At 43.6% G+C, this 26,415-nt stretch overlaps 1 protein-coding gene and 3 long non-coding RNA genes across 6 annotated transcripts in view; 1 reads left to right on the top strand and 3 right to left on the bottom strand.

Annotated features, from left to right (window-relative positions):
• PI16 (peptidase inhibitor 16) overlaps positions 1-7,624 on the top strand; it is a 32,664-nt gene extending 25,040 nt beyond the window's left edge. For both annotated transcript variants that reach the window (XM_088674151.1, XM_035123173.3), the window contains 2 exons: positions 1,397-1,485; positions 2,541-7,624. In XM_088674151.1, the coding sequence (XP_088530277.1) occupies positions 1,397-1,485; positions 2,541-3,382 (931 nt within the window). In that variant the 3' untranslated portion in view covers positions 3,383-7,624. The remainder of the gene's footprint in view (positions 1-1,396; positions 1,486-2,540) is intronic.
• Positions 58-2,556, bottom strand: LOC148685070 (uncharacterized). The gene is made up of 3 exons (XR_015951071.1): positions 2,425-2,556; positions 1,130-1,271; positions 58-545 (listed from the first exon to the last, which is right to left on the bottom strand). It is a non-coding gene; the product is annotated as an uncharacterized LOC148685070 (long non-coding RNA).
• A 5,566-nt stretch (positions 7,625-13,190) lies between the features above and the next one.
• Positions 13,191-26,415, bottom strand: part of LOC148685068 (uncharacterized) — a 25,279-nt gene continuing 12,054 nt past the window's right edge. For both annotated transcript variants that reach the window (XR_015951070.1, XR_015951069.1), the window contains exon 2: positions 13,191-15,992. This is a non-coding gene — a long non-coding RNA (uncharacterized LOC148685068). The remainder of the gene's footprint in view (positions 15,993-26,415) is intronic.
• The window catches only part of LOC148685069 (uncharacterized), an 18,254-nt gene continuing 11,041 nt past the window's right edge, over positions 19,203-26,415 (bottom strand). The window contains exon 2 of the long non-coding RNA XR_015951072.1: positions 19,203-20,065. This is a non-coding gene — a long non-coding RNA (uncharacterized LOC148685069). The remainder of the gene's footprint in view (positions 20,066-26,415) is intronic.

Raw genomic sequence — 26,415 nt, 5'->3', positions numbered from 1 at the left:
TTGCAGTTCTCCTAATTTTGCAATGCAGTTTACAGCCAAGTAATGAACGTACTGAGGTTAAGTGTACATAGAAATGCATATTTTAATGAAAATAGCATATTATAGAAGGGAAAGTTGGTTTACAAAAAATGTGTACATTAAGCAAATTTAATAATGTGTACATTAGGAGAAATGCTCATGAAGACTTGTTTTTTTGCTGGGGGGGGGGGAAATCACAAACTGATATGGAAGTGCGAAGGACTGATGAAGAGGAAAATGAGAAACTGAGAAAAACTGAAACTGACAGATTCATCTGTTCCACCCTCCACCCAAAGCACAGTAGCCTATTGACAGCCAGTACTACTCCTTCAGAACTGTTGCATTATGTTCTTGGCAGCTTGGCTGCAGAGTTTTGCTGTTCTCTCATCATTTGGGGGTGGGGTGTCATAGTATTGTGAACAAGGAATTATAGCAAGGATAGTCCAAGTAGAGCCTTCCAGATATTCCACTCCCATCAAGACCAGGCAGCATGGCAAGAGATTATGAGGACTGCTGGCCATCAGTATCTGGGGTAGGTAAAGGGACACCATAATAGCAATAGTTACAGATCAAGGCAGCGAACAGTTACTTGGATTTCATTGTATGTGTACTTCGGGCAGGAGTTAACAGGTGCTGTAAATATACAAGATAATGAAGATCCACTTCAGGAATCAACCTTAGTTAAACTGCAGTTACTCTTGGCATCAGGTTTTTGTATTAATTCCAGGACTTACAGAGCTGCGAGTTTCTGAAAATGGGGTCAAATTGGTCAGTATGTTCCCGATGATCTTTGTCCTCTCTCTGCCTTCCTTTACTTCATTTTAAAATGGCAACTTCCAAACATCATCATAAGGGCTACTGGCTCTAGAATCCAGGACAAAAAAGCCACAAACAGGCACCAAATAAAAAAATTCCTTCAGTAGCACCTTAAAGACTAAGTTTATATTTTGGTATGAGCTTTCGTGTGCATGCACACTTCTTCAGATGTGTATCTGAAGAAGTGTGCATGCACACGAAAGCTCATACCAAAATATAAACTTAGTTGGTCTTTAAGGTGCTACTGAAGGAATTTTTTTATTTTGCTTCGACTCAGACCAACACGGCTACCTACCTGTAACTAGGCACCAAATAGTTGATGCTTTTTGGCAGTCCCTCAAAGCATCCTCTTTAGCTGAGCTGGCCACCTTCCATCTTCCGAGTGATGAGCTGGAGAGATGAACTCAACGGTGATCATAGTGTGTTCTTAGGTGCAGCTGTCAATGTGGGGGGAGCAACAAAAAATTTAATGAAATTCTTATTTCTATTGTGTCAACGCTCTCCTTCCTTAGGGAAATGCCCAGTCCTTTTTTGAGTAACGCCTGGGTCTTTTCACTTCCAGGGGGAACGTAAAGGGACGCAAACCGTACAAGGAAGGGGCTCCATGTTCCATGTGCCCAGATGGCTATTCCTGTAAGGACTCTCTCTGTGGTAAGCGAGTGGAACTAGAGGAGCCAGCAGATAAGGCAGAGAGCTCCTTATCTGCACCCCAAATTAATGCCGCTCAGGATTACCGTGAAATAAATTTCCACTGGCTGACAGTTGCAGATTATCCAGCCGCCCAGGAGTGTAGTGATTTCCTTGGCTGCCTTCACCCAATGATTATCCTTGTCAAAGCTGTTCTCCAACAGGAGAAGTAAATTCCTTCTTCCCTCTTGTTTTGCTGCTTTGCCAAGGATGGGCAAAAATGCTTGGAGGAACAGTTTCCCTTTCAGCTGCAAACACCTGTCTCCTGCCTTCAGTGCACCACCATTATACACAAGGACCTGCCAGCATTAATCCCCTTCTTCTCCCAGGGTGATGGCAGTGTGTTTAAAACATGCTAGCTTCTCTTTTCCTTACCATAGCACCAGGAAGTGGCACTTTGGCTTATATGAATTCATGCAGCACACACACACCTTGAGCCTAAGCTAGAGGTCTTAGCCTTTATTGGTCCCCAGATGGATGGTTATGCCACTCCATGCAAATACAGGCAATGTACACACTACACCTTTAAAGCACATTTGGAACAGATTTCCCCCCTCAAAGAATTCTGGGCATTGTAGTTTATGAATTGACCATTGGCTGCCCCCTAATGCTGCTCCATCTGAAACAGACCTCCTCACCCTAATAGTAGGGATGGCACTGCAAGCCATGACATTCCTTTCATACATTCTGTCTCCACTTGGGGTGTCTTATGTCTTGAGTGCTATGCTATGTATGCCATTTCACTGAGTTCTGCCCAAGATGCTTTTGCACCTTTGGGAGATAATTCAAATCACATTCCAGTCCAAGTTATGAAGAAACGGGTGGCAATGTGCTGCCCTTTGATGGCATCTAGAATCTGCTACCTGTGACCCTGGCCACACTTGGTTTCAAAGTAGGGCTCACCTTCTGTGCAAAAGTGAAATATCAGCCTTCCGTTCTCACTGGTTTTCTGGGAGGAGGGTATGGCTTTGTGCATCTGTTTGCTGATTGCTCTGCTGGTCTCTCTTTCCCCCCACCAGAATCTGATGTCGACATGGGAGACGCCACCGCATCTCCTAAGCTGGAGCCAACAGGTGTCTTGACTGCAAGCCCAGCTCTGGAAACCACACCAGATTCAGCACCTGATACGCCAGACAGTCCCCAAACAGGAGCAGAATCTGACTCTCCAACAGCTGAAGGGCCAACCTCTTCGCTAGAGCTAACTTCAGACTTGTCAAACTCAGATGCAACTGTTTCCTCTTTGGTGACAATGGGAGTTACAACTCTTCGTCCTGCCTCCCCAGAATCAAGAACTGAAAAAGCCACTTCCTCAGGATTCCCTTCGTCTGGTGGCTTAGCCACACCTGAAGCCACCATTAAAAAACCTGAGCCACCTTCAACTCTCCCCACACCAGTGCAATCTACCCGAAAGGTACCCTTGGTCCCTAAACCTGCATCCACCCCTAAACCTCCATCGACAGCTAAACCTCCCTCCATGCCCAAACCCCTTTCAGCCCATAAGCATCCCTTCTTCTCCAAGCTACCCGTCCCAAAGAAGCCTCCCGTCTCAAAAACACCTGCACGCCATCGCTTGGCAGCTTACTCCAAAGCAATAAACAAGCACAGCAATGCTGCTCAGGCCTCTGCAGATAAGGTACCTGTTCACAACACTGCAGGTAAGGCAGCTTCAATCTCTGTCTGCCTGCCTTGCCTTGGGTGCAAACAGATTAGCCACCCTGAAGAAATAAAGACTGCGCTTAAAGAGCTGACTTCCAGGTACCCCTATGCTCCGTGCTTCCCCCCGCTTCCCCGGCGGCAGAGGCATAGCAATTGGGGCAATGCACTTAGGAAGGCCGGGCCTTATTGGCTCAACAGTTTATAGCAGTATTTGATCCAACATATTTATAGGTGTGCATGCATGCCTATGTCTGTTCATGAGCATGCCTGCCCATTTCCCTTTCTGCCCTTTTAGTGAGTTTGCCAGTCTGCTGGGAATAGCACTGTAGCATGGCCAGTGGCTGAAAATTCTGTAGATGGTGGTGCAAATCTTGCCCAAGCAATAATGCTCTTGGGAGGTTGCAGTTTATTTCCACAACCCCCTGTTTTCACCCTTTCAGGAATGTGGAGCACGTCTGATTTCTTTCCCTACTTTCCCTCTCTTTAAGCTTTGCTAGGGTCAAGCATGGCATACTGTCATGAAACCTCATTCCACTCAATGACTCGCCTGTGATCATCCTCCCTCTTGTCTGTGCTCTGTGCACCACAAATGGGGGCCCTATTTATTTGCAGGACTGTGCCTGGAAGTCATTCCCAGGCTTCCTATTCTGCTTGTGAATTGGTGACAAGGTGTCTGCATTCTCCACTGTCAACCCATTCTTTACCCCAAAATGCTGATAAAAACCTGGATCTTGAAAACCCGGATAATGTAAAAACAACAACAACCAAACCACACCTGTATCTTGAAAGCTGACAAATTGTGCAAGATAAGCAAAGGCCTGCAAAGTTACTGAATTCCTTTAGACGATCCCAAAACATGAAATTGTGCTCCCTTGGTACAGACTCTGGAGCTTAGTGGCTCGGAATACAAACAGTTGTGTTGGTCAAAGAATTGGTTGTGCCCACCTGAAATGTCAAGCAAACTGAAATGGCTTGTTTGTAAGGATGATGGAGAGAAAACGAATGACTGACTAGGGAGAGTGATGTGAGTCTCTATAGAAACTCAGTGCACAAGAGCTACATTAAGCAATCAATAAATGAAGTGCATGTGGACCAAATATTTGCATGTGAAAGCGAAGCGAGTGCCTCTGTGAGTGTTTGCTTTTGTAGTTCTTCAACTCTGTTCATTACAGTATATCTTTCTTCCATTGGAACTCTGCAAACCACAGTATTTTGATCAGGCAGCATTATTAAGGCTCATTCGCCTCTTCTGTGCCATATGGGTATCTAAAGCTTTAGCCCCCTCTTTCCACCATTGTCTCCACTGCTTCTACCACCTGACAGGGACATAGGAAACTATAAACCAAATCAGCTTATTGGTCCATCTAGCTCAGTATCGTTTACACTGACTGGCATCGGCTCTCCAGAGCTCCAGATTTTGGGGGGCATTCCCAGCACTACCTGGAGATGTGCTGGGATTGAATTTGGGGCCTCCTGTGTGCAAACCAGGTGCTCTACCACTGAGCTATGGCCCTTGCACTTCAGAGGACTTCATCATAAACTTTATTGCACTAGCCAAAGGCCATGGCATCATTCACAAAGGGAACAAATAGAAAAGCAACAATAACCACAAAAACCATAAAAACATCAGGCACTGCAGATACAATAAACCACCATCATGTCTCCTAAGAATTATTTGTTGCATACGATAGAATAGCAAGGGGCTCTCAGGTAGAATGTGCCAGCTTAAATGTCTGAATCACCTTTGCAATTGGCCGCTATTTTATCTAGTTCTTTTCTACTTCAGAGGACTTGTTTGACTAGGCCTGCTTGCATATCAGAGATATGTATTAGACTGGACCCCCCACGATAGCTGCATTTTGAGTTTTGCACATGTGTCTTGGTAGCGTGCTGCATTCATTCCTGTTTCTGTTGCATGGAACCAGGGCAGGTTCCTCTTCTCTTCAGCTGACCCCCCTCTTGTGTTTTTTCAAAGCACAACCAGGTGCCAAAGATACCAGAGATCTGCTGACAGACCCACCCAGGAAAGATTCTGAGCAGCCCACACCTTCAGGCAGCAGCCCTTTTTTGCCTTTCTGTTTTCCATGATTGAGTACCCCTGTTCTGATAAGCCTTCTCCTTTGATGGCTGCCTCATAAGAATATTTGCTCCCGATTTCCATTCTCCTATGCTACTTGTGATTTGTTTCTTTATCTTGCTGTGTTTGGGGTGCGTGAAAGACAAAGGTGAAAGTCTCCCCCTCTTTCTTGCTCCCCCTGACCACTGTGGCCATTCTGGTTAGATTAGAAACATAGGAAGCTGCCCTTTATCAGGTCAAGTCACCTTGCCCAGAATTGTGACTGGCAATGGTCCGCAGACAGAAGTATTTCCTATCACCTGCTAACTGATTCTTTAAAAAAAGGAAAAGAGAGGAGATGCCAGGATACAGCCTGAAATTTTCTGCATGCAAAGCATGTCATGTACTCTAAGGTCCCTCTCAATAAAAAGGCCTGGAGAGTCCATTCTAACAGAGCTCTTACTTCTTGGCATCTAGCTTCAGGTGTGATTGTATGGTTCTTTGTGGGTGTGTAAATGAAGGAGGAGAGATCATTTGTATGAGTCTGATTCACAAAGCCATTTTTATCAGTTGCTACAACTGGATGAAACACGATGGTGTGATATGCCTCTTGGAGCTCAGCTAATAAGTGACTGAGCTTTCGTATCATGTGACTGTTGTACAATACGCAAAAGTATATTGCTTGATAACTGACTAGCACAGGCATCCCCAAACTGCGGCCCTCCAGATGTTTTGGACTACAATTCCCATCTTCCCCAACCACTGGTCCTGTTAGCTAGGGATCATGGGAGTTGTAGGCCAAAACATCTGGAGGGCCGCAGTTTGGGGATGCCTGGACTAGCATCTCAGCCAGGTATGTGAATATGCCTTCAACTTGTCACCAAGTTCAACCTGAAACTACTTGACAATACTGGAATGCTATAGTATGCATGTTTGGTTGGGTGACTATTCCACTCATTTCAACTGAGCTCACTTTCTGAGTAACTGGGCTTAGAACTGCGACTCTGCATCCTACCTAAAGGTGTGCATAGCTACAGGGGTACGGAGAGCAACTTAGGCTGACATAGCTACCGGAGCCAGTCTTTGCTTAGTCTGGCCCACAGTATTTGCAGCTCCTTAAAGCAGAGGTGGTGAACCTGTGAATTTTCAGATGTCGCTGGACTCCAACTCCCATCAGCCCCAGGCAACGTAGTAAACTTTGCAGGATTCGAACTTGTACATCAGAATTTGTGCCCAGTTCACTGCATCTTTGCTACTTCCCTGGGTGGAATCCAGTGTAGTGCTAATGTCCTCATCCTGTTAGCACAAGGATTTCCACTTGCATAATGGGATTTCACCCCCTCTTCTACCTGTGTGCCCCCTGTTCTGGGGCTTCTCCGGACCCTCCGCAGCAGTTTTGAGGAGGGTGTGGGACATGCATGGGGAGAAGAGCGGGAAAGTAAGAATCCTAGTGCTGATGGAACGAGGCAGTTGGGGCCACACCACCTCCAAGGATCTGCGATCATGGCCTGGTTCATAGGAGTGAGAGACCAAGAGACAAAGACTACATCAGTTCACTGCTTTCCTGCAATTCTGCAGGCAGTGAACTGTACCACTGTCTCCAATCTGAGAGAAATAAGGCAAAGTTCTCCAGTATCCAGGTGGAGCTGGCCCTTTCCAGTTGTATCTAAGGAAGACCTAGCAAGGCAGGCTTGGGGAACCTGTGGTCCCACAACTCCCCCCAATCCCAGCCAGTATGGCTGATGTTCAGAGATGTGGCAAGCTGTAGTCCACGACATCTGGAGGATCATGGGTGAGGTCCCTTCTCTTAGCAATGGCTGACTCCTAGTTTGAAGGAATAACTGAAACATTGCACACCCCAGTTCTTTCATACAGGTCTGGCAGAGATCAGCTCATCAGTTTTGCCTTGCCTGTTGGCCACATTCCATGCCACCCAGCAAAACAAGGTGTGTTGGTTCCCAAAACACCTTGTGGGGCGGCTGCAGTATTTTAGATGGATTTCTCAAATTAGGGATATATTTAAAGTGAGAGGCCAACCGCACACCTTGTCAAACCAGATGATACTGGCTCTAGCCAATGAAGAACGGAGACCAAATTGCTGGACAATTAGGTTCATTGCATGCCACATCCAGGCATTCTTTCCCCCTTCTGTATTGCTGAATGGTCCTTGCATATACTAACCTCATCATGACAAGCCACAGCTGGCCTAGCTAAGATGCAGTTGAAGGTGCTACTTGAAATGGAGGTCAGCAAATGTGGTGTTCTTTGCTAACAAGAGTTGTGAAGACGGGATGAATTTTGAAATGGCGCAATGAAGTAACATTGTGGGGGGTGTCTTTTAATGCACCTGGAAAATCCTGCTAATAATAATAAATGTTCTTCTAAAAACCATTGGTCTGGAAAATGCACTGTTTTTGCTGGGTGGTTGCTAGATTCTCTTGCGGATACATTGCTAGAGCCGTTTTGAAAAGGAGGGTTTGAACTAGGGAGCAAGTGGAGTTGCCTGCCCTGCTGAAGGCACCTGAGAAGGGGAGAGTAGCTCGTCTACTAGGGCAAGTGACTCAACAGGTGTATAGGCCACAGATCAATGGATGCTATGTAGCCTTTCCCACATGAACTAGCATCCTGGCCTCAGAGAAATGGGATAGTCAGGATTTCCTTACTGAAAAATATAGACTTGGGACCATCTTTCCATCATTTGATCAGTTGAGAGGTAAGGAATGCATGAACACTTAATCCTATTCTGCACCCAAGCAGAAAGGAAGAAGTCAGAAATCCTGTTCACACTTACTGTATATGGGAATAAGTCTCATTAAACACAGTGGGACTTGCTTCTTAGTAAACACGCAGAGGATCGTGCTGCCACTCAAAGTATAAAGTGTGTTTCTTAGTTTTGGCTGAACTTTACACGAGAAGAAGGAGTATAGCATCTAGATCAAGGGAAGTAACTGTACCACTGGTCAGACCTCACCTGGAGTACTGTGTCCAGTTCTGGGCACCACAGTTCAAGAAGGATACGGACAAGCTGGAACGTGTCCAGAAGAGGGCAACCAAAATTATCAAAGGCCTGGAAACGATGCCTTATGAGGAACGGCTTAGGGAGCTGTGTATGTTTAGCCTGGAGAAGAGAAGGTTAAGGGGTGATATGATAGCCATGTTCAAATATATAAAAGGATGTCATATAGAGGAGGGAGAAAGGTTGTTTTCTGCTGCTCCAGAGAAGTGGGCACGGAGCAATGGATTCAAACTACAAGAAAGAAGATTCCACCTAAACATTAGAAACATTAGTAAGAGCTGTTTGACAGGGGAATTTGCTGCCAAGGAGTGTGGTGGATGGAGGTCTTTAAGCGGAGGCTTGACAGCTATCTGTCAGGAATGCTTTGATGGTGTTTCCTGCTCAGCAGGGGGTTGGACTGGATGGCCCTTGTGGTCTCTTCCAACTCTATGATTCTATGATTCTAAGTAATTACTGTTGCAGAAGTGCAAAAGCTACAAAGTTAGGGAAATTTCAGTGGTTATTATAATGCTTAAACAATAGTGAAACTGTGGCATCGGCGCACTCTAAATTGCATCGAACAACGGTGTTGAATGCTAACACAACTTGTGCACTCTTGTGTCATTATGGTTTGCATGGCATTTCAGCAAAACCATGCCCCAAATGGGCATTTCCTGAGTTTAGAGTCTGGTTAATTTTCCATTAAAGTAGTGCTTCTTTCACTAATATCTGCACAGTAATGCACCAGTTGCATAATGACGAGCGAAGGTTTTTTGAGGTCACATATTCCCACCCGCTGTTCTAACTTCTAGCCAGTAGATGGCACTGATGAAGGTTGACTGTATTTTTAAACGGCTGACGGTTTTTAAAAGGAAGAGGAAAAGCAACACATACTCTTGAGCAGCACCGAACAGACACCAAGCCTGTTTCTGGCACGGATCTACAGAGACTTTAACTTCTTTAATTAATCAGGAAACTCACTTGTATTTAAGCATCAAATCAAAAGTAATGCCATCTCACACTTGTGCTCCCGCAAGCTGAAAGGAGTGTAATCTTGATGGTTAATTCAAACTGTTGGGATAATAGGATTTAAGACCTACTGATCCTTCTCTTCTGTAATAACCATTAAACAACACACGCACACACCTAAAAGTGGGTTGTGCTGTGAGTATGGCATGTGCTGAAATGATCAGTCTGCCATGTGTGCTTTAGTTGAATGCTGAACAGATGCGTTCAACATGCAAATTTGGACACGTGGATTACAAATACATAGGCTACCTTTGCCTTCCCCCCTTTTTTATTCTGTAGAGCTATTGCACACTTGCATGACTGCTACTGGTGATGACTGGTTAATGGTCTGCTAGGCATCACCAATACAGTGATTAAAACGGGGGACGGGACGGGACTTGTGGCCTACTATGTGTTGGGCTCCAACTCCCATCAGACCCAGGCATGGCCAGTGGCCAGGGATGATGGGAACTGGAGTTGCAGCAATAGGGTTGCCATAGATCCAGAATTTCCTGGACATATCTGGAATGCTGCAGTCAGCAGCAGTCTCTGAGCGGAAATCAGGAAAGTGTCTGGGGAAATCCGTATGGCAGCCCATGTTGGCAGTGCTCCCCCCCCCCGTTTTCTCCATAAAAATAGCTCAAAAAAGCACACACACCCCCAAAAGCTCAACAACTTTTGGGCAAAACTTTAAAAAGCTCAACAACTTTTCTGTCCAGATTTTTACGGTTTGAAATATGGCAACCCTACACAACAACATCCAAAGAGATATCAGGCACAAGCTAATGGCTTTTAAAAGATATCTCAAATACCTTTTGCTTTTCTCTTCCCATTCAATATATACACCATATTTGGGTGTAACAATAAATCATCATTATTACTATATCTGCCCTGAATCATCCACTAATGTGGCCAAAAGGAGAATTTTGGATGTTTTCACATCTATTTTAACAAGGGTAGGGAACCTGTGGCTCTTTATATATTGTCAACCTCAACTCGTTGGCCATGGTGGCTGGTGCTGGAGATGTAGGCCAGCAACCTCTGGAGGGCACCAGGCTGGGGAAGGCTGCTGCAATATTTTGAAAGGAAACCCCAGGCATATATATATATGTGTGTTTATTGACCTAAGGCTTTCGACACTGTAAATCGCAATGCCCTGTGGACTGTCCTTCTGAAAATTGGCTGCCCAGATAAATTTGTAAGCATCATTCGGCTCCTCCATGATAATATGGAGCAACAATTGCAGATAACAATGGTTCTCAAAGTGAACCATTCACAGTGGGATCAGCTGTTAAACAGGGTTGTGTTATTGCCCCAATTCTATTCATTATTTTCATTGCCATGATCCTATACTTTGTCGACTGGAAACTCCCCACTGGAGTAGAAATCATATATCGAACAGATGGAAAGCTCTTCAATCTGAGCAGGCTGAAAGCAAAAAGTAAGGTTACCGTAACTTCCGTCATAGAGCTTCAGTATGCTGATGACAATGTAGTGTGCGCACGCTCAGAGGATGACCTCCAAACCATCCTAAATATCTTTGCAGACACTTACGAGAAGTTTGGCCTATCACTCAACATCCAAAAAACCAAAGTGCTGCACCAACAAGTACAAAATAACCCCTCTGCAGGGCCACAGATCAAACTCAGTGGTGTAACATTGGAAAATGTTGATCACTTCTCCTACCTAGGCAGTTACCTTTCCACAAGGGCCAACATTGATGCCGAAATCCAGCATCGCCTGAGCTCTGCGAGTGCGGCTTTCTCCCGATTGAAGTGCAGAGTGTTTGAGGACCGGGACATTCACAGGGAAACCAAAATGCTTGTTTACAAAGCTATTGTACTACCAACCTTACTATATGCTTGTGAAACATGGACCACTTATAAACGCCATCTCCAACTCCTCGAAAGATTCCACCAACGGTATCTCTGAAAATTTTTACACATCACTTGGGAAGACAGGCGAACTAATATCAGTGAACTGGAAGAAGCAAAGATCACCAGTGTTGAAGCAATGATTCTTCAACATCAACTTTGTTGGACTGGTCATGTTGTGCGGATGCCTGATGATCGTCTTCCAAAGCAACTACTGTATTCTATTCCGAACTTAAAAATGGAAAGTGTAATGCTGGTGGAAAAGAGGTTTAAAGACTGTCTCAAGGCAAATCTTAAAAAATGTAGTATAAACACTGACAACTGGGAAACCCTGGCCTGCGAGCGCTCCAGTTGGAGAACAGCCTTTAGCAAAGGTGTTATGGGCTTTGAAGACACTCGAACTCAGGATGCAAGGGAGAAACGTGCTAAGAGGAAGGCACGCTTGGCAAATCCACACCGTGATCAACTCCCGCCTGGAAACCAATGTCCCCACTGTGGAAGGACGTGTGGATCCAGAATTGGCCTCCACACTCACTTACGGACCCATTGTTAAAACCATGTTTATGGAAGACAATCTTACTCGGCTACGAGTGATCGCCAAAGAAGAAGACCACCAGAACACTAGTCAATACAGGCTGAGAGGGTTGAAGCAGAGAAGCATATTAAAGCTGCTTTAATCACAACATCAGCCTGTCTGGTTCAGTAGAGCCAGTGGCTTACTCTCAAAGTCCTGGGGGCAAGGTCTTTTTCAGCACTTCCACCCGAGGTTCTTTTTTCACTGGAAGCGTCACAGGGGTCAGCAACCTTTTTCAGCCGGTCCACCGTCCCGTAAACCATTCCCGGACCGTCCACAGGCCAGATTGAGAAGGCGATTGGGCCGCATCTGGTCCCCGGCCCTTAGGTTGCCTACCCCTGCGTCAGGGGTTGAGCCCAGGAACTTTTGCATGCAAAGATTCTACTGGTGAATGTTGGCTTTCTCCCTACAACTCCCATCAGCCCCAGACAACATGATGGGAGTTATAGTCCAAAACGTCCAGAGGGCACCAGGTTATTGAAGGCTGCACTACAGTTCAAATGCTGTTGCATGGATCCATTTTTTAAAAGGGTGCTTGTGGTTTTTCTGGAGTCAGATCACTGCTCTTTTCAAGATTTTGAAACACTTGAGATGGACAATGTGAAAAGCAGGTGCCACATTGTTTGTTTCAGATGAGCCATGAGTCTGGTCATGCTCCCCAATGTAGGAACAGCTGATCCCAGCTTCTTGAGCAAGGCCATTCTTGCTTAGCTCTGACTTAGATTAAAAACAAATAAAAGAAAAAAAACACCTGTGGAGTCATCCTAGAAGAACATTTTTATTAGGTGCATCTCAAGATCATCTAACTTCTTCCGTGTTTCTCATATTATAAGACATGTCTTATATTTATTTTTTCCTCAAAAAAACACACTATGGCTTATTTTCAGGGGATGTCTTATATTTTTCCTCCTCCTCCTTCCATGGCCGGTATTGCTGCTGTGCCTATCACTATGTCTTATTTTCGGGGTATGGCTTATATTCCTTGAATGCTTAAAAATCCTGCTATGGCTTATTTTATGGGTATGTCTTAAAATATGAGAAACAGGGTTGTCTCAAATTGCAGTAATCCTCCATGACCTAGAGCAGGGATGGGAAACCTAAAGCCCCCTAATATTGTTGCTTCAGCCCCAGAAAACATGACCAGTTACCATGGATGATCCTAAAGCTTCTGGAGGGCTACAGGTTCCTCGGCTTTGGCCTAGAGAAGTCAGGGAAATTTTGAGGGGGGAAATGTGAAATCCGGTGAATTTCAAAATATTCATTTTTCGAACTCCAAATCTTGACTTATAAATGCAGATCTTAGATCCTGATGTCAGATTTTGAAATCCAAATACCAGTATGTATTTCAACTCCCCCCCTCTGCACATTTCAAATTTTCCTAAAAACCTTTCCCCCCCCTTCATTGGATTGTTTTAAGTATCCACCGCACTACCTGCTACTGGATGTCAAATGGCGATGCCAAAACCCAAAAGTTTACTCAATAACCTGCCAAAATGCAGAGAGAGGAACTTTTGACATTTTTATTTAAATAAAAACATTAAGTTAAGGGGCGAAACCCTTAAACTTACATTGCTACAATGCCTCTGTATGGCACAACAAGCGCTCAAAAGTCTCCTCTGGGCTCATGGTTGATGGTGATAAAAGCTACTTAAAAATCTAGTGAGGTTATATAGATCAAGCACAAGAGCTGCAGAAGCGGCAAACCCCTCCTGCAACTGCGGATTGCAGGCAAATGAGAGGGAGCTGGCAGCCCCACCCTCGCTTGCCCTGCTGGCTGTGGGCATTGATGACTCCCGTTTTGCCTAAACTTGCCTCTCCCGAGAGTTGCAGGATGGGACAGCTAACACTCTTTATCTGCAGCCATGTTGCTATAGCAGCTGAAGCTGTCAAACACAAGCCCTTTTGTTAGCATTCATGGACCAGCTCCAAGCTACCCCTCCCTTCTCTCTGTCAGAGGCTTCACAAGTCTCTGAATTACACATTCTGCGGATAGGAAGGGTGAAGCTCCAGGGAGGCAGGATTGCGTGCAGCTGGGGTTTCAGCCCCCCCCCCTCGCTATGGTGACTACCAATGGTGAGGTGCTTGCATGCGGCCCGGCACCAGTGAATTACCCATTTGCATACATTTAGCAGGAGAGGGTGCTACGTTCGTAGGTCACCGCTTCTGAAGCTCAGAGTCCCTTTATGGATTTTCATGACTCACGAAACAGCTTCTGCAAGCTCCATGTCACTTTGATAAGAGCTGAACTGTTGGCATAAGGTGCTGGGTATCTACAGAAAGTCTGAGGCGAGTGTTGATCTAGCCACAGACAGCACACAAAGCCGGCCACGCACTCCAACGGCAGCAAAACCAATGAGAAGTTCAAAAAGGCTCCATTCTGAATTCCTACATCTCTCACTTCCTCCTCCTCCTCTCCCCCAAGCGATGCAAAAATGCAAAGGTTTATATTACACTTGGCATTTGTCCTAGAAATTTATTGTCATATGGGTGGCTGTATTCAAACTGGATTGGCCTGGCTGGGTCCGACCAAGAGACCATCCTGTCCAGTGTCTTGTCTGTGGCACCAGCAAGATCTGGATGTGTATCAGCAAAAGGCACCCATAGCAACTGCTGTTAGCCAACCTGATTTTACCACACTTAACTGGATTGTTGCAGTGCATTCATTGTGGTGCTGTCTTGGAAGGAAAAATTAAAAAACCCTCAGTTGGTACAAAATAGGGCAGCACAATTAATAACGGGGATCCATAGATTTGGCTGTTTTTCTCCAATGTTCAAAGACCTTCACTAGCTATGAATGCGTTTCCAGGAAAACTTCAAGCTGTTGGTTCTTGCACAAGGGCTGCTTGCTTCCATACAATCCTGCCCATGCATTAAGCCTGTGGTGAACATGTGGTCTTCATGGTATCATTTGACTCCAACTCCCATCAGCCCCAGCCTGCATGGCCAATCATCAGGGATGATGGGAGCTGTAGATCAGAAACATTAGGAGACCCAAACAATCCTTCTCCCTAGGTCTCTGTTTCAACTGCAACTTGAAGCAGGAGGTTTCAATCAGGAGTCACAGTGATATGTAACAAGAGTTGGCCAGAGTTTCTTGTGCTCTATTTGTATGCCTCTGTCCTGGTTCTGAGCACTGTAGTTCCTGGTTTCCTATTAGTTATTCCTTTGGCATCATCGGGGAATCAAAAAATGAAGGCATAGAACAATATACAATCTTTAAGAGTTCCGTAATTCGCAACTCACCTATTTTAAAACATAACATAAAATGTAAGGCAAATACAATATACTTCGGCTTGTGTCCTGCTTGATGTGAGGAAAAGCTCTATGGCCAGAGGCCCAAGAGGCATGGAACAGTTTTCATCAGCTAAGATTGGGGTGCCAGTCGTGATCCCTCCTGGAGAGTTATAGTTTTGCTACAGTTACCAATGATCTGGTAAACTGCAGCTAGTACAAAGCACAACTGCTAGGCTGCTGGCTAATGTGGAAACTGAATTTGAGACCAGAAAAAAGAGAAATTGAAACTGCCAGAATTGTCTATCTTCCATGCAGGTAGGACAGGAATGAGGGAAAGTTAGTTCAGTTAGATCTACTGGTGATTTGCAGTTGATCATCCAGGAAATACTGACCCTCAATTGTCTTAACATCATTCCACTATAGGCTTGTGGCCCTCGGAAGGAAATGTGACCTTTGGGCAGAAGAAAGTTCTCCACTCACTCCTGTGGAAAAGGGAAGGAGGGAAAGCAGCACGTGAAGGACCCTCAAAAGGAAAACTCATGGTGTGCTTTGTAAGAAACAAGTTCCTGAACATAATGAGGGCCCCCTGTCATGAAAGGAGAAACCATTCTGAAGTTGAGTGCATCAAACTGTTCCTAAGGCAGATTTGCTGCTCCTTAAGGAAGGCAATAGACTGTATAGTTATCACCTGAACTGGGATGTAATCCCTCCCACAAACTATACAACCTACTACCTCACCTCCACGGGGCAGGACAGAGGATGTCCCAGAATTTCCAGCAGCTGTGGGAGCATGGGCCCGGTGCCAAAGGGGGCAAAAGCGATATTCTTCACGGCAGATGAGGGTGGATCTGAAAGGGTGAGATGACCTGACTGTCTCCTTAGGAAAGACAGTAGATTGTATAGTTAGCTCAGAGGGAGAATATGGCTCCACAACTATTCAATCTACTACCTCAGCCTCAAGGACAGCATCGTTTTGTTGATGATCCCGAATGGCAAACTCGATGGCGAAGCAATGGCAGAGGAGAACGGCGATGGTCTGGAGGCTTCAGGAAGAGGGAGCTGGTGAAGTGCAGCCTGCAGAAAGAAGAGACAAAGAAACATGAGCGCAATGTGGGGGCCTCTTGCAACCACTTTGAGGCTGTTCCTCCTTTGCTTGCCTTCCCCCAGTTCAGCTGTGTGTTTGGCAAAAACATTGGATATGTCGTTTGAAGCACATGTAAAACCCACTACCCAATATGCAGCAAAAGACATAACATGCATGAATCTATGGTATTTTACCTATCATCTATCTATCTATCTATCTATCTATCTATCTATCTATCTATCTATCTATCATCTATCTATCTATCTATCTATCTATCATCTATCTATCTATCTATCTATCTATCTATCTATCTCTATCTATCTATCATCTATCTATCTATCTATCTATCTATCTATCTATCTATCTATCTATCTATCTATCTATTCTACCCTGCCCACCTGGCTGCGTTTCCCCAGCCACTCTGGACGGCTACTGATGGGTGTTATGCAATGAAAATAACAACGGTAAATTAAAATCACTGTGCAGACAGGACTATAATCCTCATCCTTATTTATTTATGAATTAAAATACAGTTGGAACAGACCAGTGCTTTTTTCTGGGGGCATGCAGGGGTACGCATACCCCTAAACATCATATGAATCTTTGTACTTTTGTCCATTTGCTGTAATTATTCCCCCCAATTTGAACTATAAAATGGTGGTTCTTCTTGAGTCAAAATGAGAGTACCCCTAAACATTTTTTTAAAGAAAAAAAAAGCACTGGAACAGACCCATAAGCCAGCTAACGATATCTTTAAAAAGCAAAACATTCAACACTCCTCACAACTAAAACAAGATAAATTCCTAGGCAAAAGGAGATACAGACATAATTTAAAACATAACAACAGCTAATAAATCATATAATGAATGAAACCTAGACTTTGCCGCTTGCTGAAAGCTGAGCTATGAAGACCCCACACTAGCTTCCTGAGGGAAGTCATTCCAAAGTTAGGCGCCATGTTAGTATCAGTCTAATATGAATGGTAACCTGTGGTTTTCCATATGTTGCTGCATTACGGAGTCCAATAACCTGTGAGGGGGCCACAGCCCCCTTGCCTCGGAACATGCAATATATTGGTATCCTGTTAATTTTTTTATTCCAGGTGCACCAATCTCTTCCATCCCACCAGCTAATCATTGTCTAAAAACAACAAAGTTTCTCTATTAACTTGTCTTCTGGCCAAAATGTTACCACAGGGATTAGTCTTCATTGAGCATTAGTATGTGTTTGTTTTTTCTTTGTTTGTTTGTTTTTATAGAAAGGCAGGAAATATTCTGCAGGCAGAATGGCCTTTGTGCTTGGTCTCACCAGTTCAAGAAGTAGGGTTCGTGTAACATTGCTGTCAGACAAATTCAAGATAGCCTGTTTTGCGGATGAGAAAAAGTTGTGTGTGATAAAGAGCTTTTCCCCCCTTCCTTCCTTTCAAAAAAGAAGTATGACTCATTAAACATGGCACAAGTGCAGCGCAAATCTACCTTTAGCAATGGCTGCGCAAATCCTCTTTAGGGTTGCCATCTGTTCATTCTCATTTTTAAAGCTTAACCTCAATACTAGGTCAATTTTATATATGTTATATATTTATATGGGATTAATATTCTAGAGAATTATCTATCCTAATCCCTTTATTTTGGAGCTGTGAGACTACCACTCCCAGCAAGCAATGCTCTAGATCTAGGAGACTACAGTTCCCAGTCGACAACGTTATATAAAGCAAGGAGCGACAAGGGAAGCAAAGTGTCGCAATAACTTGCATTGCCCCTCATAGCAACAGCTAGAAGCTGATCCAGGAAACTTGGTTTTCTATTTTTAGTATTACAATAGGGGACAGAGGCGCCAACTGTAACAAGTACCCCGCCTTAACTGAGACTGTGCAAGCGCAGTTGAAAAGAGCTGTTATGAGGAAGAAAACACAAAGTAACTAAATAAGACCATCCGAAAGACACACAAGAGGGCATTGAACCTGCGATCAGAGCCAGACGTTTTGCGGTGGCGGGTAGGGAACATAAATTAAGTCAACATAAAACTGCAGAAGCATAAATATAAGTAATGTAATGTGTCTACAGTATTTAATTGAATCTTTTTTTTAAAGCCCCAGTAAAATTAAATAGTTAATAGGCACTCGGCATTTATTATCTCCATGCCTTTACACTCCTTGGACGGAACACTGGAACACTGGAAATCAAAACTGCATTTACTTAGTATTGTGCTAGTAAACAGAATATACTTGTCCACATTATTGTTATTTAAATGAGATCTCCAAAAGGGCTAGAGACTTACTAAAAAAAATGTTTTCGGAGCATGGGAAAAACTTTATTGTTCCACCAAGCCAACCTTTCTGACATGTGGTTTCAGTGTTTTAAAACGACTGCTTTTATTCTAATTTTTAAATGTAGCTTCTTTTTAATGTTTATTTTTTAATCAGCATTTTAAATAAACTTCTTAGAACGTCTTGCAAACCACTTAGAGGACTTGTGCTCCAGTAAACATTATGCATGGATAAATAAAAGATACATAAAAATGATGAAAGGTGGATGTTCAGGAACAACCCTGCAATATTTTTGAGAAAGATTGTCCTTCCACAACCCTGCCTTCTAGCAATGCCCTCCTTATAGCAATGCACCTGCTGTAACCTTGAAATTATGACATAAAAGCTCCATTTCCATTCCTCTGATGGCTGCTACCTTGTACAGCACAGGATGGGTAGGAACTATGGTTGTGCGGGGTGGGGGTGGGGGAAAAGGCAAATCCAGCAGCTAAAAGAAAGTGATTTTGTTTTGCTTTATGGCCAATTGCCAGAAAAGCAGGCAACAAGGCTGGTCCCCTGCCCACCCTTCTAAAATTATTATTTCCTACTTGTTTTAGGCACACACAACTTGATGAGGGAGGAAGGGGTCCAGGAGAGCAAATGCAAGAATAATCCCAAACACTGTGTGCGCGCGTGTTGTGATAAAAATAGTGAACATCTGGCAGGAAAGAAATTCATGGTATGGACAAGGGAAATTCAAAACCCCACCCCTAATACCCAAGTAATGTACCATATATTCCGGCGTATAAGATGACTGGGTGTATAAGACACCCCCCCCCCAACTTTTCCAGTTAAAATATAGTGTTTGGGATATACTCGCCGTATAAGAAATACGACCCGGCCTATAAGACGACCCCCGACGTTTGAGAAGATTTTCCTGGGTTAAAAAGTAACGTTATACGCAGAAATATACAGGTCTTTATTTGGCAAAGTTTAACATTCTGTACAGAAACAAGAGCTCCTCAGAATGCTGGTATCACCGCCTCCCTCTCTGTGTAGATTTTAGAGGAAATATCTGCTCCAATCTCCAGAAAGAGCATAGACCAAAACAGAATGTTGTTCTCTGCTCCCCCCCCCCTCCACACGGTCACAGCCAAAAAGTTCAAGCAGTATAACACAGCAGGGGGGGGGAGCAATATGGTTTGCAAAGACTATTCATTGTACAGACTGGGATGGTTCTCAAGATGTCATGGTTGTTTCTTTTTTAAAAAAAACCATCCATAGCAAGAAATCAGGTGCTTTGAATGCTGGTTTCATGCACATTTCTGGGGGGTGGGGGTGGGGACGGGCGGGAGAGATGCCACAGCTGTGCTTTCCCTATGGCTTGGTATCAAAGCAGCATTGTCCATGACCAGCATATCTGATCAAATGTCTTAGAATCTGAGCGTTCGCAATGCCAGAAAATGAAAAGTCTGAAAGTAGTTAAGGCAGCAATTTAGAATGCAAACAAACTTGAGCCATTGTGAAATCCTAAGCTCACTTCAAAACCGAAAAATGTTTTAGGAGACGTTTCTTAAAGCTTCAGGTGCTGCTCTGGTTTATTAAGAGAGTCTGTCAAACTGGGGGTGGGGGGTGGGGAACAAAGAACAAAATAGCTCTTTTAAAAGAGGACGCTGCTTTCAGCTTTTGTGTAGTCACAGTCCGGAGAGGCGCTGCCAAAACGATCCGGGGACATTTCCCAGAGAGAAAATTTGTGCCAGTCTCTCCTAAAATCTTTTCAGTCCCGCACAGTGATAGCTAAATTGGGAGACAACCAACCTGAAAGAAAAGAACTGCATTAAGTCAGCTGTCTGCATTCCTACAAAATGGCTGACAGTCAGCCATTTTGTCATTTAGATTTGCCTATGGAAGGCTGCAGCGGTTTGATATCCAAATTGTGTAATTGATTTTTTTAGAGAGCAGGAAAATGAAAAGGAACGAATATTTTTTAAAGTCACCCAAACTTTCAAAACATTGCAGTATTACTATTTGCACCCAGAGTACTTTCTAATCTAGACTTGGAACGATTTTATTTAAAGCACACGGTAGCATCTTAGCCGTCATGGGCTGTCTTCTGTGTGTGCCCAGTTGAAGTACCCGGATTATTTTAATTTTTTTTTTTTTTTGCTTTCAGTTAGTTTGCCAAATGCCAAGCTCAATCCTTTATGGCAAGAATGAAAGTCCAAATGACAGGGAAGCAACAAAGCGCCTGTAAAACATTCAGGAACTTTCTACTGAACAAAACAAAACCCCATTTTTATATATAAGAACTTTACTTAAAATTTGCATCCACTTCAGGGCCGTCTTAAGCATACCTGGCGCCCTGGCACCGTGGTGCGAAGATCCCTCCGGTGCCCCCCCACCCCGTTTCCCAGCGCCTGCAGCGCCGCGCCCCCTGGTGGCCCAGCGCCCTGCGCCACCCAGCCCTGCCATAGGACCGGCCCTCATCCACTTTATGCCCTGTTTAAAAGCAACTGACAGCCATAATCTGAAAACCGAAATGATTGCAAAATGCATACAGATAAAGAGATCCGGCAGTCATTAATCCACAAGCAGAAAGGCAGCAAAGATCAGCACACAACGTGTACAGCTGTAAAATAAGGTCTAGGTGCTGTAGGATAGCAGATTCTAATCTGAAAGTGACAAAGCAATATTTTGTCGGGATGATATGGAATTGGGGGAACAACTCCCATCTCTTGCGTGGGCGCAATGAGTGCCAATGCCGTCTGTTAAGAGTTTGGGTATAATCTTCGACACCTCCCTTTCTATGGAGGTGCAAGTTGCAGCTATAACAAAGGCGGCATTTTTTCATCTATGCCAAGCTAAGCAGTTGGCTCCTTACCTCTCTCACCCTGACCTAGCCACTGTGATCCACGTGACGGTCACCTCCAGGCTTGGTTATTGTAACTCACTCTATGTGGGGCTGCCCTTGAGACTGACCCAGAAACTCCAGCAGGTGGGGAATGCCGCGGTGAGACTCCTTACGGGGTCCTCGTTGCGGGATCGCATTCACCCGGTGCTATACCAGCTGCACTGGCTCCCGGTGGAGTACAGGATCAGGTTTAAGGTGCTGGTTTTAACTTTTAAAGCCCTATATGGCCTAGGACCTTCATACCTACAGGACTGCCTCTCCTGGTATGACCCACGGAGGACCTTACGGTCTTCAAATAAAAACATCTTGGAGATCCTGGGCCACAGGGAGGTTAGGCTGGCCTCGACCAGAGCCAGGGCTTTTTCGGCCGTGGCCCCAATCTGGTGGAACGCTCTGTCACAAGAGACTAGGGCCCTGCGGGACTTGACATCTTTCCACAGGGCCTGAAAGACAGAACTGTTCCACCAGGCCTTTGGCCAAGGCACAGTTTGACCCCCTCTCTCCTTCTGTTATCCTCATAGATTGGACTCTAGCCCAATGGTTGCCATTAATTTGATTTGAATTGATTTTAGAATGTATTTTAATTAATTGACTGTGTGATTTTATGCACACTGTGCTATTTTTACATGTTGTTAGCCGCTCTGAGCCTGGCTTTGGCTGGGGAGGGAGGAATATAAATAAATTGTTGTTGTTGTTGTTGCTGCAATGGACAATGGACTGGGGTGAGTATTGGCCTTGCAGTGGGTTATAGGGATGGAGGAGAAATTCAATTCAATTTGCATTTAATAGTGAATCTACCTAATTTGCAATTTCTGAGACAATATGCAATCCGAAACAAGCATCCTTTGAAATTCGCTCTGAATTTTGCAATGCAATACTCTAGCCAAGGAATGCGTGCACAAATCCATACACTGTGGTAAAGTGTGCATTAAAATAGGCACACATCAGTGAAAACTGCATGCAAAAATGCATTACATTAGAGGGAATATATCCATTTGCCAAATTGTGCATATTACACAAAATTGCATACAGAAATTAGGAGAATTTTTACACTAAAATGCTGGTGACTTTTCATGAGGATTTTTGAAAAACAACAGCAACAAACTGATGTGGAAATGTGAAGAACTCAGGTTAAGCTTGAAAAAAAATCCGAAACTGAAAGATACCAAAAACTAACAGATTTACCCATTTCTATGCTGATGACTTTTTTTAAAAAAAATAATTTTCAGCAGGGGAGGAAATAAAAATGAAGACCTGGCCATCCACACCCCTGCATGTGTTTGTTTGTTTGTTTGCTTGCATGCATTTATTTAACATGGTCATCAGCTGCCTTGATAGTCTTTTTGAAGCAGAAGGAGTGGTCTTCCTGGATGAGTGTCCATCTTCCACTTTTAGAAAGGCTTTATGAGTATTCCTGGGCTAGAAGGAGATACACATTGAATTAAACTAAACCAAGCCTTTATAGGAAGTGCACAACATGCTAAGGTTCTCATTCATTTCACTCAGCACCAGGGATGCCACAGGCACATTCCATATGGCAATAGCATGAGAAATGAGGGTAGTGTCAGGGGGAAGAACAGCAGTTCCCCAGCAACAAAGTTTTGCAATCTGGGAAAATGCAATGAGTGACATCTTACTCAGAGCAGATCCATTGAAATCAGTGGACAAGTTAGGTATAAGACTGACTTAAGCCCATTTAATTCAATAGGCCACCTCCAAATTTGATACCACCCAGTATCACTGCAACAGAAGCACTATCTGGAGGGAAGACTTCTGGTTCACAACAATAAGCAGGTGACGATTGCACATATAGAGTTGAAACCGAGGCTGGTCCTACTCAGAGCAGACCCACTGAAATTAATGAGCATGGCCAACTTAGGTTCATTAATTTCAATGGGTCTTCTCTTAGTAAACTTTAGTTGGCTACAATCCATATTGCACTAATAAATGAAACTTGGAAATGCCCTTAGAATGGCCCATTGCCATTCACACTTCGGAGAGGGGAAATATTTTCCTAACTCCGCAGGCAGCTCAACAGATTATTCAATGGCTTGACACCTCAATTCTTTAGACAAACTATGCAACTCATGCTATGCTTTAAAAATAGGAACAGCGCAAGTGAGAAATTCCCCCTTCTTTTGCTTCAGCTGTAATTCAAATTGGAGGTTAATGTGACGTTTGTAAAAACGACTCATATCAGAAACAATCACTGTATTAAGGAATATAGCAGCTGAGTTTACTGATTTACAGTGAAGTCCTGTATGTGTCTATTCAGTTCAATGCTGCTTGCTTCAGATAAGTGGGTATAGGCAGTGCTGGATTTACGTATAAGCTAAGCAAGCTATAGCTTAGGGCCCCACTTTCTTGGGGGCGCCCAAAAAAATTAAAGGGAAAAAACCACCTGGGTGTACATTTCCAAAATATAAGATAAAAAACAAATAAAATAAAACCTACATACAGTTAAAGCTTAATAATTATTTCACTATTAATATACTTCTTCTTAATTGTATTTATGTTCAACAATTACTTTGATAAAATACATATTTTGTTATGTGCAAATGGCTTTAGATACCTAATAGGTCCATAAATTACCATATAGCATATATTCAACATAAAAAACAGTGACAATTTGTTGTTGACAAAGGACAGCTGGACATATAAAGGGCCCCATTACCTTCAGTAGCTTAGGGCCTCATCAAACCTAAATCCGGCCCTGGTTATAGGTCTGCAGCTCTAAATATATTGTCACAACTTCCTTAATTACCTTCAACGGTTTTCACCATGATTACAAATTTCCATATCACTTTAACTCTTCCTGCATTGTGCTTATGATTTTACTAACTCTTCATCAGTCATGTACAAAATATTTATAAATGTAAACACAACACACATCATAGCTGCAAATTAGACCCACTCTATATACCACATACCATCCTTAATTTACTTTATTAAGTAGTTTCCCTTTCAAGAGAGTCTTTAGAATATAACTCTCATGGCACCAATATGGTTTCAGCATGCTAGATACCATATAGTGAGATAAAGTACAGTATTTTATTATTTTTACTTTTTAAACTACGAACTAGCAACCTTGATTGAAAGAGTAGCTCATAAAGTAGCTTTCTATACATTGTATCACATTTTGGAATATTTCTGGCAAACTGAAAAGTTGAGCAAAGGTACTTTTTGTTAAGCTTACACTGTGTACCTGCACCTCATAATTCAAAGCTGCTCTTATCTGGAAAACCATATTGTACTGTGACTGTCATCCTCGACTCCAACATCCTCCGACTTCCCAATCTGATGGCCTCCATATATTTCGGACTACAATTCCCATCAATCCCAGCCAGCACAGCCATGGGGTGATGGGAGTTGTAGTCCAAAACTTCTGGAGGGAACCAGGCTGAGGAGGGCTGTTCTAGCCTATTTCCTGCCATGTTTGTAGTTACTCATCTATTGTATAGAAATCCATTGTCCATATATAAAAAGGGGAAAGGCATTTCCTCTATTCCATTAAGCATTTCAAAAATGACTGTCTAATAACAGAATTGTAGTTATTGCCATTTTTTTAATGAATCCATTGTGATCTTTTAAATTTGCTTAAAGAGAGAGAAACTATATAGATAGACAGATAGATGGAAACATATAGATGTAAATACATTGCTGCTGCTAGTCTCAAGTTATCCAGTCCTTTAAAGTTTAAAACCTTTACATTAGGCATTCATAAAATAGTCATGGACCACATTCTTCTCTAGTACCGGTACCTGCTCTTTGCTACTATTGAACAGATATACATTCCTTAACAGACTCTCTACACCGAATTGTAGAGAGATGCTTCAAAATGAGACCAAGGTCTTTCCAACTGTTCTTCATATTCTCCTTGCATGACCTGTCATGGATTCCCACAATTTATTTTGGGACACACACCTATTTCTACAATATTTTTTTCTTACGTTGCTAGGTCTACTTTCCCTATAAACAACCAATAAATCATGGGCCCTTAGAAACCACCACAGTGCTTTTTTTTTTTAAAAAAAATAGTTTTCCCTGGGTGATAACATTTTTGAGAAAAAGTAGATATAGATAAATTGATAGATGCAGACCAACAATAGAACGACCATCAGCACCCCCCAAAAAAATACGGAATTCCATTTTCAGAAATGAAATAAGTTAAACCCTACCCTGTAGAATGGATAAGCACATTGCCCAACCACATATAATTGTTTACAATCCTAGCACATAACAGCAACTGATACAAGAAACATACAAGACCGACCGTTTCCCTTTCATACTGCGAACAAACCTTTCCAGCTGGTTCTAGGCACAGTCACACATTCCTGGCTGTACCGAGTACTGTTACACCGATAACACAAGAGCTCATTTTGGCAACCCAGCCTATTTGCAACACTCGGCACACGCCAAAACTACCCACGTGTGCCTCCAACTCTGATATAATTCCAAACTGGCTTTCTCGGTTTTTGTTACAGATGGTGCCATGCAGAGATGAGAGAGCTAGGTCCTAACATGGCCGAAGATAGCCAGAGAGCCACGTCCCAGCCTCTTCGCTTCCCCTTCCTGACGGAAGATACGTTGGCCAGGCGGCAGCCATTTTGCACGCCTCAAAAGAGGGAGACAAAAAACGAAAGGGAGGGGAGAGGAGAGGAGAGGGAGGCCAGGATATGAGTGTGTGTTTCGAGTTTAAAAAAATAGAGAACATCAAAGCTCCATGGAGACACACCTTCCTTTCCTGCTATTTGAACAGAGGAGCTAAGCCTAAAAAGACCAGCTTCTGAGGTTTCTAACATGCTATTGCTCCTGAAGTTTGAATCTGCTGATCTTAAAGGAGAAACACGCCTTTCCTAGGACTAGCCTACTCCTGGCACAAGTAGAAACATGACTCAGCTTATATGCCTTAGCCAAAAAAAAGGGGGGGGGGAATTCTTCAGGAAAATTCCCAATGGGAAGAAAGCAGGGTAATGGAAACCACCTGGCAGTGTCAAAATTTCCTGACCGGTGGAAAGCTCTGCAAATATTTCAATAAAAGCACAGTTAGGGTTCCCTCAGCAGAAGGTCTTTGGCCAGATGGACAGCACTGACTCTAGATGGCTCCTCATGCTACTTGGAAGAGGGCTTGCAAGGGAAAATCCAGTTTCATTTTAGGACCACATCATCTTTCATCAATACCTGCAGTAGTAGTAATTCATGGTTGAGCATAACTGAATTGTAGCTTGAATGTGAACACCATATCTTAACTGCTAGT

This window comes from Zootoca vivipara, chromosome 7 (assembly GCF_965207765.1).
Source record: "Zootoca vivipara chromosome 7, rZooViv2.hap1.1, whole genome shotgun sequence".
Lineage (NCBI taxonomy): Eukaryota > Metazoa > Chordata > Lepidosauria > Squamata > Lacertidae > Zootoca > Zootoca vivipara.
Note: the sequence above shows the minus strand (reverse complement) of the source record. Positions and strands in the feature narration are given on the sequence as shown.